Source organism: Silene latifolia, chromosome 7 (genome assembly GCF_048544455.1).
Source record: "Silene latifolia isolate original U9 population chromosome 7, ASM4854445v1, whole genome shotgun sequence".
Lineage (NCBI taxonomy): Eukaryota > Viridiplantae > Streptophyta > Magnoliopsida > Caryophyllales > Caryophyllaceae > Silene > Silene latifolia.
The window spans coordinates 14778792-14793228 of NC_133532.1; the positions used below are offsets into that span (position 1 = coordinate 14778792).

General features: G+C 35.6%; 1 protein-coding gene across 1 annotated transcript; it reads right to left on the reverse strand.

Annotated features, from left to right (window-relative positions):
• Positions 1-781: 781 nt before the first annotated feature.
• On the reverse strand, positions 782-7114 carry LOC141591822 (putative ethylene response sensor 1). Its single transcript, XM_074412303.1, has 6 exons — positions 6845-7114; positions 4223-5140; positions 2719-3087; positions 2122-2388; positions 1676-1791; positions 782-1280 (listed from the first exon to the last, which is right to left on the reverse strand). The coding sequence occupies exons 2-6, from the start codon at positions 5120-5122 to the stop codon at positions 1040-1042; spliced, it is 1893 nt and encodes a 630-aa protein (XP_074268404.1). The 5' UTR covers positions 5123-5140; positions 6845-7114; the 3' UTR covers positions 782-1039.
• Positions 7115-14437: the final 7323 nt, after the last annotated feature.

Here is a 14437-nt window from a genome sequence, read left to right on the forward strand (position 1 = left end):
GCGAGCTTCGACACTTTTAGCCTTTTGCACATTATTTTAAATTGGGAAGGCCGTACATCGGTTGAAGTTTAACCTGGATGGTCAAATTTTTTCTTAACCCTAACAACCTGCCATCCATGTATTGACTTACACGTCGATGGCTAAGTTCGATAGTTTGGACTAATAATTAGATTAGTTTATCGGTCTTCCGTGACAGGATATACTCGTACTCTTTAGCAGGGCACAAATTTGTCGCGGGAGACCGCAACACTTGGAGCTTTTCCTCGTCTCAAGAATACTTTCCTAAAATAGAAAAATCATCGGTGGTACGACTTTTCTATTGGCTCACACCTCCTTATCCCTGAGATCTACAGAAAACATCAGTGCTGAGCTCATAACTCGGAGAATTTCCAAATATAACTAACTTATTACAATTTCGACATCACTGTAGTTCCAAACAAATACCTCAGTTTTTGGTCAATGGTTGAAGTGGATCTAAGACGGAACTATTTGCGCCATGGAGGGAATATTAATGATTTTATACATTTTATTATGTAGGCAAACTTAGATATTGAATGTAATTTTAAATTAGTTATTTTCAAATCGTTTATATCATCTCATATCGGGTCATCTTGTAGTTCCGTCTACTTGAAATTGTTTCTATCGGTGATAAGTGTAGACATGCAGCGGATGAAACGTCATACAAAGTTATTAACTTAATGGCATTTGATTCATTCGGAAATTTGAAAGCATTACGAGTGCAAGTCGTTCCAATTAAGACGGTAAAATTAGAGACAATTAGTGACGCAAAAGCCATCACTCCACATTTCATTGAAGGAATGGGACTTTTAGATGCAATGTCGTTATTCTTTAAGGAGTCTCAAACTTGAAAATATCGACATATACAAAAGTCGGGATTCATACGATATATAAGACGCCTCAAATATGGATTAATGGGGTCTTTTTCCCTAATACTAGTTAGAGCTCTCTTACAGTTGCAATGAATCTTGCTTGCTTACTTACCTATTTCCGCCCTAGAATTGTCGTGTCACATAATACTTCAGAAGTTTCTTTCATAACACTGATATGATGAAGTGATGGAATCATCGGTCCGGAAGAATGGGTTGTTGCTAATAAACTCGGTGCTTGCTTGCCTTACATGCCCTCTCACTGCAACCTGTTGAGTTAATGAGCCACTTGAGCTTTTGCATGAACCCAGTTTGACCATAAATGTCGCTATACTTCCCTTTCCATGGCCTTCGCTTTCTATCCAAATTTGGCCACCCATGAGATGCACATATCTGTTTTGTTCGGATAACATGGTCAAGAAAACCGAAAAACGAGTTTGGTTACATAAAGAATCAATGATAAATTTCGATTTCCAATTGAAGCTAAGATTTGTTATTTTGAGTGTATTTTAATACAAAAAATCAAATGACTCATCAAGGCAGCCAAGCTCTTGTGCTTCGTTTATGTTAAGTACAATCAAGTGATCAACTGATCCAAAATGGGTCATCTGGAAACAATCTCTATATTTTTAACAAGGAAATAAGGTCGCCCACATACAACCGTCCTTCACTCGCCTAAGCCTTTTAAGTCTAAGACCACTAGTGGGGTAATTGTTATTGTATAAAGCTAACGATGAGTCGGTGATCATAAGTTGGAACAAAAAGCATTGAATCTAAGGTAACATTACCTTTTACAAATAGCCAGTCCGAGTCCGATGCCAGTGTTGTTTTGTGTAAACTGAGTGAATTTGTTGAAAATCATAGGAATATCCTGTGGATTAACACCACAGCCTGAATCTTTCACCTGCATACGTAAAGTTGATGGGGTTAACGATAATTAGTGACAAAAGAAATCATAGGTACACCTTCCATTGTATTGAATAAGACATGGTATCAACTATCAAAAATAGGTTTCAGTCGTGATCTCAGAATCAGTCGTAGAGCTGTCTCTTGATCGTTGCTCAAAAAATGTGTGATACCGCCTCAACTACACACCCAATAACCTTCAAACAGATGTCACGGCGCAGACTCGATAAATGTAGAAACCAGTACATTGGCAAGTACGAGACATGATTGTAGAGAAGTAAACTATGCAACTAAAAGATGACTAAAGTTATGAGTAGAGCTCAATAACCTGCACTTTTAAGTAGAAGTGGCCATCACTCAAGACTGGGTGAACTTCAGAAGATCTCCAATCGGTCAAAGATTCTGGTCTTGCAATGGATGCGCTAATTGAAACATATCCCTCCTTTGTAAATTTTACAGCATTTCCAACAACGTTCAGAATCGTCTGCATCAAACGTTTTTCGTCACCGATGGCACAGACAGGCACCTCTGGAGCTAAAACTAATGTCAAGGATAACTTCTTCACGGATGCGATTGGCTTTATCAAGTGAAGTACCTGCAATTATTAGAATAACTTTGTTAGTGTCGAAAAAAAAAAGACGATAAAGATTAATTTAGTACGGAGTACAAGATTACAAGATGAACACTATTTGAAGCCAAAGACTCGTTATACTCTGAGTAGTCCCAGCCATTTGATGCAATGGTTGCGCTTCTGTTTATTGTGAGGTAGAATTCTTAACAATTTCATTATGGGTCATCTCAATATAAACTCTCCGTTTTGTTAACACATGGGTAACGTTTGTGGGAGCCTCAAGAAAATTGGGGTAATGTTCTTTGCCGTAGTATTCCCCTAGAGAGACGAGGACAATAGAAGCTACAAATATACCTCTCTGAAAACCCCGTGAAGATTGAACGCAATAGAAACTAACTCCAAGCTACCATCTTCAAGTCTAGAAAGATCAAGCACGTCGTTGATCAATGTTGACAACAGGTTGCTACTCTTGAGTATAATCTCTAGCATCACTCTTTGCTCAGGTGTTAACTCAGTTCCCAAAAGAATAGACGACAAAGCAATAATAGCATGCATAGGTGTCCTCATCTCATGGTTCATGACTGCCAAAAAGTCATTACGAGCACGAATTGCCATCTCAGCCTCGCGACGAGCCAAGTCCAAAGCAACATTTTGTTCCATAAGCTGATCCCGAGCCCTCATAGATTCTTCCAGAATAGCAGCATGAGAAAGGGCGACAGCTACCTGCGGAAAAAGATTCGACAGAGATGAAGTCTATTTTTTTATTGTCTTAACAAGATCAATGTAGAAGATCTACAAGTCCAATATAAAGACTAGATGAGCGAAATCATCTTAATCGTTTACAGCAACACAAGTACATCAAAATCAATTAGTAAAAAGAGCCAATACTCAAATGATATCTCTGAAAACTGAAGAGTATCTTCTATCAATGCTTCCACAAGAATTTTAAAATTAAAAAAAAAAATGTATGAGTATATGTGTAAGCAGTATGGGGGTGGGGAGAAGAACAGAAATATGGAATTATGGATGGCCTAAACAAGATGGAAAGGATGGAGAATAAGAAATCATAGTTCAATGATGAATGTAGACCAGATAAAGATTATGCAACTATTCCCTTAAGCATTAAGAGGCCTAGACAAAGTGATTCTTTTATAGGTACCAATTTAAAAAGTAACCTCTGCATTTCACTAACTAACTTTTGGTTGCTTTGAACTTATACAAAACCCCGGAAAAGGTAGCCATTGCCCATCATCCAACTTAATGGCAACGGGTTGTAAGAAGGTTGTTATTACCCACATCCGTACAAAACAGAAGGTTAAAATAGATGAGAGAGAACTCAATGTGCTAAACTGCATCTTGTTTATTAGTTTGTTTTACAATATATCTGCAAAAAGTCGCATTCATATTCTTTCCCAAAGCTTTATCGTAAGACCATATACACGCAAACCTTCCGGGCCTTCCCACAGACCCTGGACAACCTATGTTACTCTGACTGACTGACTCTTCATGAAATTACCCTTATATGACACTCAAACACACAGACATGGGTATGACATTTCAACATTTCGGGCAAAAAACTAAAATATTTTTTCATAGAATAGCAGAGATTCTGCCATGGACACAAACGGACACCCCATTTATAATAGTAGCCCCAGATTTATAAAAACGTGGAGTTAACTAAAACTGCTCGAAGTCTAATTCACACAAAAGTCCATAGAAAGAACAGAAAACACTCAACGAATGAAGTACTAGACGTAGAGAAATATTAAGGCAGGGAATTACATGTCTAACAACTAGATTTCTGTATACAAACTCACTATAAAGGTTTTGCATCGATTGAACAAGAGAGAATATCAACCTGGTCTGCAACAACTTCTACTAGCTCCAATTCATGATCACGAAATTTCCTGACACCGTCGGAAGGAGAAATCAGAACCATCACTGCATAGTTTTTCGCTGAAATATCCGGCCAATCATTGATTTGAAAATTTGAATGATGCAGAAGGGGGACCCGGACAGCAACAACATCAGGAGCTCCATATCTTCCGGCAACAGGCCTAGTCCTAACCAAAGGACACGTAAATGGTATTCTCACTACACTAGAGTTATTGAAGATCTCAGCAATAACAGAAAGATTCATTGAAACAGTTGATCCAACAACCATCGAGTGATTCAGAGTATGAGAGAGTCGCATTGTCATCCCAGTTTGTGATGGCATCCATAATGCACATTCTTCCAAGTTGAGTGTGCGACCCAACTCAACTAGAGTCGTTTTCAGTATGGTGTGTCTGTCAAGTGTGCTTCTAATCTCGTGAGTGAGCATTCTAACATGCCTTCCAGTTTCTTCTTGTGTAAGGATAAGACCCATCTCTTTGTCAAGCTCCTCTGCTCTGTGCCTTAGAAACATTTCCCTTGTTTTAACACTTAACAAGTCCGGGATAATGTGAACAAGCATTAAAGCTGTCACGCATGATACAGCAGCCGTGGACATTTTTGCAATGGTCATTACTATAGCAACTGTTTTTGTGTGCATCGAGAATGTCCACAGGTTTATAAGATGAGTGGCGCCACATAAAACAATGAAAGCGCCAAATTGCATAAGCACCCATCTGTATGGGAAGAATGCCGACTTCTTTACAAAATAAATTAGCTCCAAAGGGATGGAGAAATATGCTAGGGCAATAAAGAAATCTGATATATACTGATATTTTACTAGAAGTTCATCTTGCCATTGTGTATCAATGCAATCGCAGTCCATCCTTCAACCAGTTTCGACCTGAAACAGCCAGAATTTTTTGTATTGAAAAATTAGCTTCAGTACATTAGCAATTATACTGGAAAAACGACAGCGCACTTCCAAACATATACGGACGCTCAACTGAATAACCATATAGACGCAAAGAACTTCTACATCTGACTTATGAGGATCGCCTAATTGCTCATTCTCCTACTCCACTTATTCCAGACAGTATTTGACCTGATTTGACTATACCTAAAAACAGTTTGGTAATTAGACAGGGTTTCACAACAGAGACGAGTATATGATTTTAGTACTTTGTAAGTAAACACCATGAGATCACACTGCAGATATTGTAACAAGATGTACTTTGTAAGTAAACACCATGTAGATGTCAACTAACTCCGTATATTATAGCAAGGGCCATAACTAAGTTACACCTTCAACAATTAGACAAGAATGTCAATGACAACTAAACACATTGCTACAGCTCATTAAAAATCCAATGCTAGTTATAGCTTCTTTCTGTTCCAATCAGCTATACAAACATGCGTTGACCAGAGTAAGAACTAACTAAGTGACACATATCTTTCAGTGGCACTTAAAATCTAACAACTCAAGCTCCATGACCAAGATTTTGTATTTCTTTTATCATCTATCTATCTGATGTCTCAACCACCCTTCCCACGATTGTAATAGGAATGGACACCTAGGTATATGAATCACCTACAACAGACATGGATGAAAGCAGCAAAACCCCGTTTAAACACTTTAACAACTCGGAAACTTCCAACACAGCAGAGTCGCATCGACAAAAGTATGAATGCAGAGCCCTCTAGAAAAGTTTTGCATTTGGCCTTACAAAACTTCACACAACTACTAGCAACTATCTAGCACTCATTCTGCAGAAGATAAAATACTAATATACCACGTGCAAATCAAAACCTCCATGATCCAATTCAGAGTCTTAAGCATCCAGCCGATAATCGCTAATATAACATTGATTACATCCGTGCTAATTAGTTCCGTGTGAGACCGTTGTCCACTTACAACCAAATCATTAATTCATTTGCGAAATGTGGTATATAACATGAAACGAGTCATGTGATTTCTTGTACATCTTTGCACTCATACATTCATCATTTCATCTCATCATGAGCTACAAAATTTACAACTAGCCCTTGTGCAATACAACACATGGATTAAGAAAATTCCATAAATCATAAATAAGCCTGATTAACTTAAGAAAATCACTATTCATTCATCAGACTCAAAACCCTAGTAACATATACAACAACATTACCCAAATGCATCAATAGCTCCCTGCAAATTGCAGGGTAAGGGGGTTGGATGTACGCAGTCTTACCCTCGTGTTATCACCACAAAGCTACTGTTTCCGATTGATCCAAGATGAAACTGCAGCCTATAAACTGAAAAAATTAAACCCCTTCTCTGGATCCACAAATTCACATAAATCCCAACTCCCAAGTTCATTTCCTTAAAATTTCTATAAGCTCATCAATTGACAGTAGTTACACAATCAATAACATAACTTCTAAAATATTATCAAAATCCAATCAAAACCCACAAACACAAACATGATTACAAACACAACAAAACATCAATTAACATAAAAAGATATGAACTTTGATGCAAACCCATGAATCTGATCCAAACAACAAGCATGAAACACAAAAGGGTTAACAAAAATGGTGCTCAAGATTCAATACATAATCATTTTACCTTGAAAAAATTGGATTTTTAAAGTTAAAGCTATAAAATGGTGATCACATTTTGCAAAAATTAAAGGGTAAAGAGAAGTGTAATAAGGCAAGGGAAAGATTTGGTAGTTGGGGAATTGTATTGTATATAAGAAGCGCGCCGTGACTTGTTGAAAGAGAAGGGGAAAAGGAGAAAGATATAGAGAGAGAAAGAGATTGCTTTACAAAAGGGCAAGTATGATATGAATAAGGTGAGCAAGCGTTGACAGGATGAAGAAATTTTTGATTCAACAACAGTTTACTATGGAAAAGGGTAGTGTATGTGTACACTCTTAGTCAATCACCGTTTGTGGATTTTTTATTTTTTTATTAAAAAAATTGACAATTATTGATATTTTTTTAAGGGATGTTATGTTATCCTGTATCTCTAATGCTCGTTTAATGTGTGAAAGATCTTAGCTCGGTTTTTCTCGGTTAAAGGAATTGAGTTGAATTGAATTGAACTGGGATTGAGTGAACCTGAGTTGAAGTGAATGAAAAGTTGAACAAAAATGAATTAGAATTAAGTTAAATCAAAATGAGCTTAAATTAAGTTAGAAAGAACATGCATTTTAAAGTCTTTATAATCAACTATGCGGATGGCATTTAAACCAAATGTGAAAGATAAAAGTCGTAGAAACGTTGAAAGTTGTCGCTAAAATTGAATTTTCATTCGTCAATGTATTTGTCGATTTATTCAGATTATCTTGATGTTTACAATAATAAGTTATAATCGGTGTGAAATATATGTGATGCAACAATTCTATTATTATGTTTGTTTCTTAACGACTATCAAGTGGTTCACAGTCTAGGGATGGCAATGGATCTCGAATCTTGTCCAGATCCAGATCTAGATCCAACTGGTCAGATCTGGATCTCAATATTCAGGATCTAGTGGATATGGATATGGATCAGATGTATATGCATAAAAACGGATCCGGATATGGATCTATATGGTCGAAATCCAGATCCTACCCTAATCCATTTTTATTGTATTTTAAAATGAAATTTAAAAAATGAGTTAAAGAAATAGTAAAACTTTTTTCTTAAATTTTTTTCATATACTAAGCTATGATTTCTTTCTCATCTACATTTTTCAATTGCAAAAATTCTTTGTTATCGCTACTGTATTTTATGAAACTTTATTTCGATATCTTTACAACCTTATTTTTAACATTTGTAGTCTAATATAAAAAAAAAAAAAATAGAATGGTAAGTTGTAGTATAACCCAAAAAATAATATTTTAATATTTAAAATATGATTTTTTTACCATAAAATGGATACGGAATTGATCCAGATCCAGTCCATATCCTGCGGATCTAGATATGGATTTGAGAATTTCAGACCTTATGAACATGGACGGGATCTAGATCCACTATAAGACATAAGGATCTGGATCCTATAGGATCTTATCCATTATCATCTTTAGTTCACACTAACGCAAAATCCACTTTATTAAGTGCAAATACAAAACTACACTAACTTATTAAGCATATTTGGAGGTTTACCCAATGTACATTTATTTTTTACAAGGAGAGGCGAACGCCGATAGTAGAAAAATTAGTTAACTTTTACATGGGGAATAACTGTCCTAAGTACATATTCACGAAGAATAGAGCGAAGCTCCATAAATGGATAATCCAAAACATTAAGTTGTGTGCTTGAGTCAACCCCTCGATTAGTGAGTCCGATGCTAGCCTTATTAACATCCTTGTAAATATGCTTTAGCTTGGTCGACCATCCCTCGTCCTTCATAAGATCCTTACATCGTTTGACTAGTGACCTTAAATTGATGATAAATTGTTTATCCTGAACTAATACAAGTGGCATTGTCCATATATAACAAGTTTATCAATAAAGAGATACTAAGCTCTTTCCAAACCAGCAGATAGAACCTAAGTTCGCCTCATCGACGTAGAGTGACCCCAAGAGAAGTAAAAGGCCGAAATGAATTTGCCCGTCTCGAAATCCAACAACTACTGCCTATTGGACCTGAATTGCCCTTAGAGCAGTGGCAAATCTAAGATTTATGAAATGGGGGCGTTTAATAAAATTTATAACATAGAAAAACGCCAAAATATAATTACTCGATCAGGGTCGCCCCGACATTTAACAAATAATATGAATGTCAATATGTTTATGGTTAGACGGTATTACAATAACTTATGGGACATTATTTTACAAACAAAAACGAAAGATACTCACGTTTGTAAAGATCTCACTTGAAAGCTTTCCCTAAATAAAAAAAATTGCTTAGACAATCATATTAATAAATGAAAGAATCATTTTAAACTAGGGAAAAAAATTCAAGAAAGTAATTAATGAAAAATGGTCGAAATTTTAGGGAAAAAAAAAGAAAAAGAAAACAAGAAAGTATTACCATCTTACCAAATACACTATATGCTTCTCACTTAGAAATTTATTTAATTATCGTATATTCATAACTTTTTTAAACAACTCTTGCCCGTGGGGGCTTGGTCCCAGGTTGCTTTGATGGTGGATGATAGTTTCTACCAGTGAGCCACCAAGGTTTGGTATAATATTAGCACACAAAAAAAAATATCTGTTATTTCTCAAATTAATGGGGTGCCTTAGAGTCACTATTAATATTAAATAGAAACCAACCATGTGGAGGGGTAGCCATCTAATGAGGACCTTCCTACTACCAGCTCTCGGACGGGATATTAATACTGAGAATTTATCAAAAACTCGCTGATAGATCTCCAATTGGTGAAATAAAAAAGAGCGGTGAAGGACTAGATTGTCTTCAGCTCTTCCATAAACAATTTTGTTTCGCCATCTCCAAAGCCACCAACATGTTATTATGAACTGTAAAGAGCAATCACTTGATGTAAATGAATAATTATTACTTGTGTTGTTTACCACTCACTCAGAGAAAAGGACGATAATATAGAAGAAGTTATACAACGCAAAGTCACCTACTTGGCTGCAAATAGCACGTGAAAGGGGTCAAGAGCGAAGTACGTGTTCGGTTTTTTCCTCTTCGCATTGACATCCCGGTCACAGGCGCACAACGGATTGTTGGTCATCCAATCCCACTCTGAACTCTATTCACACTACACATAATTCAATCACTGACCAAATGAACATTCTAATTTTTTTACTGCACTGGAGGGCTTACATTGGGTCATTTTTAGAAGTCAAGAGCAGGTTGCTTGATAAGTACTTGGGAATGTCAGCCATTATTAGAAGGAGTAAGGTAGGAGGCTTTTCGCCTCTCAGGGAGCGGATTTGGAAGAAATTAAAAGGGTGGAAGAAAAAAAAATTATCCTTTGCGAGGAGAGAAATTATCATAAAAGTTGTGGCCCAAACAATTCCCACCTATTGGGTTTATTTAAGATCTCTAACACCATTTGTTTGAATTTGAATAGTGAGAAGATCAAATTTTGGCGGGGTCATAACGATGAAGAACGTCACATCTATTGGGTAACATGAAATAAGCTATGTAAAAACAAAGGTGATAGGTCTATTTTATATATAGTTTAACTCCCTATTTTAACTCGGTTTTATTTGATTATTGCACTTCTATAAGTGTATTTATGAGCTAATTCCGTGTTCTAGGTGTTTTGCTTGTATTCGTTGCATTTTGTAGGTAAAGAAGCCTTTTGTAGCTTTTTCCCGTCAAATTAGCAATCACCCAAGTTCACGAGGCTAATGAGAGCAAGTCTTGACCATGAAGGAGCGTTTTGGGGAGAATTGGAAATCACGAGCATGAAGAAACCAACTTTGGTTGGTGTACAAGTAAAGCCCAATTAAAAGTCAAAGTGAAGTTAAGAGCATGCATTGGATCTGTAATACCTCAGATTTATGAGTTGTTGGGTACACTAGTAGAAAAAGTCTCATTGACATCGGTTATTTTAGCCTATTTACATCGCTTTTGTGGCGATGTTTCTGGGGGCGACGTATTTAGTATTTTTAGCTAAACATCGGTTTCAGAACCGATGTAAATAGTATAAAATTAACATCGATTATGGATAAAAGCGATGTTAATAGTGTTTTAATTACATCGGTTTTGGTCTAAAACCGATGTAAATAATATATTATTAACATCGGTTATAGGTGAAAAGCGATGTTAATAGTGTCTCAATTACATCGGTTTTGGTCTAAAACCGATGTAAATAGTATATTATTAACATCGGTTATAGGTGAAAAGCGATGTTAATAGTGTCTCAATTACATCGGTTTTTGTTTGAAACTGATGTAATGTAAATGGCATTTTTACATCGTTTTGTCTGAAACTGATGTATGAAACTAATGTAGTATGATTCAGAATGACGATTTACTCTTAAGCTATTTGTGAATTTTTACCTTTGTTAGGGGCCTGCAAAATGAATCAATATAAAAATAACAACCCTGCATCTCATTCCTTCCAACAATTTTAAACATAACTACATATTTATTATACCAAAAAAATATCATAGCGTATACAATTCCGTCCATTCAAAATAATTTAAAATGTACACTACAAGCTTCTACGACGCAAAATGTGTATTTTCAATTACAATTTCTAGAAATCTAAATCATACATACTCTAGACGTTCTTTCCACAATAAAGCGACCAAAGCTCTCGAACCTCGTTCATTTGTTCAATTGTCATTTGCGAACCTGAAACACACTACATACAAGAACAAGGATTATTAGGCCACACTTAGAAAATACGAACAATATCTACACATAGACATTCTATACGAACAATATCTATACATAAAAATTCAAACAGTTCGAGACAATAGATCAAGCTACCTTTACTATGTCGTCCTCTAATGATGCGTAACGTACAATAATATCATACATCCACTTCATAACATAATAACCGCACTCATAACTCTGCGGCTGTTGAGGGCACTACATTTATACAAAATCAAGAGTAAGTAGACAACCAACAAGGACAATCAGGTTGCTTTTGCTCGAGCACTACATTTATACAAAATCAACAGTAAGTAGACAGCTGACAAGGACATACAAATATATGTCCTTAATATTCACTTGTCAAAACCTTGAACCTTTCCTTATTTTATAAGAACATACCCCAACATGTCCTTATTTTATAAGGAACATACCCACAAAATAATAACCAAGTCTCACATGTGCCCATAAATAAGGAACATACCCTAATATAACTATAAAGGCTCCTTAACATTGCCATCATATAATTATAAAGACTGCATCAAAGTAAGGCTGCATCAAAGAATTATAACCTCAATACCCTGCATCAAAGAATTATAACCGCAACATTAGTTACCAGATTTTTATTCGCGGAATTGAGGCTAACCCATAAACATTCCTAGGCAAGTGATAAAAATGGCCACAATAACGACGTGAACATGGCGGTAAAACATAATCCCATAGACTCTTAGAACATGATTCTTAAAACTCTTATCAAAAACTGCCTAATGTTCCAAATATAGTACGAGTAGTGTATACGACTTCAAAGTATGAATATAAAAAAAAATCCAGGAAAAATGCACAGTTATCAGGAAGTTATCAAGAAGAGCTAAAGAGGACACTATCATGACGACCAAGCATGTCGGATTTAAGTTCCTTGATATTTGATGGAAATTAAGTTATAATTTGGTGGGATGGTAACGGAAATTGTTATAATTTGGTTTTAGTATACGACAACCTTTTCATTCTTATGAGCTTACCAAACAAAAACAGCAAGTACTACCTAGTACCAACATCAAAGCTCTGTACTTGTGAAGGAATAATCCAGAATTCTATAGCTACAAACATTTACAGGACAAAAGTCGCCAAAAGAAAGCACAAACACATAATTTGCAGCTTCAAAATGAGTCTAAATAAAGAGAGGGTATGGACCTGAATAAGAGTAAATGTCAAACTCATCTGAACAAGCGTAAATGCTAAATTGAAAGTCTGCCTCTTAGATTCGGTTAACAACGTAACGATAAGGATATATTAGAAACTAGTGTGTTGACACTCACCGTCAGTATGAGTATGAGCTAGTATGAGTATGAGTATGAGCTGAGACTGAACAAACTCATCCATGTCGTGGAGTCCACCAACTGTCCATCAACTCATCAAGAAAGTAAAAAAAAATAGGCACAAATGTTCAATATAGCAGTGGTTCAAGCTTAACAGATAGAAGTTTGAATATCGTAATTCAATACGACAACTTGAAACCATTGCGGTGGAGCTAAAATGTCGATAATAAATCATTAGAACAACAAAAATAACATTTATCTAGGCAACGGTTAAGCTAAGAGATTCAGTGATAGTGAAATTATCATTTACATACCTTTGTAAAAGTTGTAAAAATAAATGGAGCCATGAAGTCTAACTTCAATAAAAGCCCCATAAGGTACCTTCGGGCTTCATCCAAGGTGAGAAAGTATAATAATTAGAAATAAGCAAAGATACACTTAAACCCAACTGATATCTACGAACAGATGTACAAGAGGCAAAAGACACATGATGCATACAACATCAAAATCAGAATACTCGACCAAAAGAATATGATACTAATCTGTACTTAAGAGAAACTATCAATATAGGGAAAATCAAATAGAGATAGTATAAAGATTTCCCACAAAAGAAAAAATATAACTAGTTAAGAACCAAATTAATTATTCATTTAACTATTTGGCTTTAGAAATTTTACCTGGCAAGCCTAAAAGTTTCATAAGCATTGGATATTTGTAGTACATATAAAATTAAATAGAAGGGAAGTAAAATATTTTTGATAGGTAAATCATATTCCACATTATTCATTCTGAAAAAAATAGCTGTTTCATTTCGGAAATTGCCATTAAAACATTCATGTTCATTACCTGACCACATGAACAATGATATAGTGCTCACAAATCCGTCATATGGCCATGTAATAATATACTGGTACTTATCCATTGAACTATCTATCTTTGTAAGTCAAGTACACTTACAAGAAGTACGAGTTTTTTGACTGTAACACAAGGCTTGTTTAACATTCAAACATTATTATAATTCCTATACAATGAGGTCCTTGAAATATACCAACGGAATCAAACTGACTTTCAAATCTTCAACCTCGCCCATGAATCCTTGTATTTAACACATAAGGAGTGATAATTTACCAATAGTGATGGCTAAAATAATCAAATGGAAGGTACTATTGACATGATTTGATGAAAAAAATAAACGAATAAAACAACAATGTTAACTCAAGCAAAGAAAACGGACACTAGCACTTCATAGAGAAATAAGAGGCAGAGAGGGGCAAAGACACAAGCTTTTTATTACCATACGAAGCTAGAAGATGGAAAATAGTCATTACCATATTTAAGGCAACTTAGTTGTCGTAAAAAATAAAGCACTCTAATTTAACATATTTAAGTCAACTTAAGTGACAAAAGTTTGTCCATCCGCAGCAATACCCCTGGATAATGCCAAGGGATGACTATTTGTTATTGCGAAATCATCGTATTAAGAGGAAGTTCGCTCCTAATTTAGCAAGAAACCTTCAGTATACTGACTCATAAACGCTAACCAGCATGAACTTTCGTAAACTAAGTACCACGACACTTGAGTTCAGACTTTACCGGTGTTGAATCAGGACTT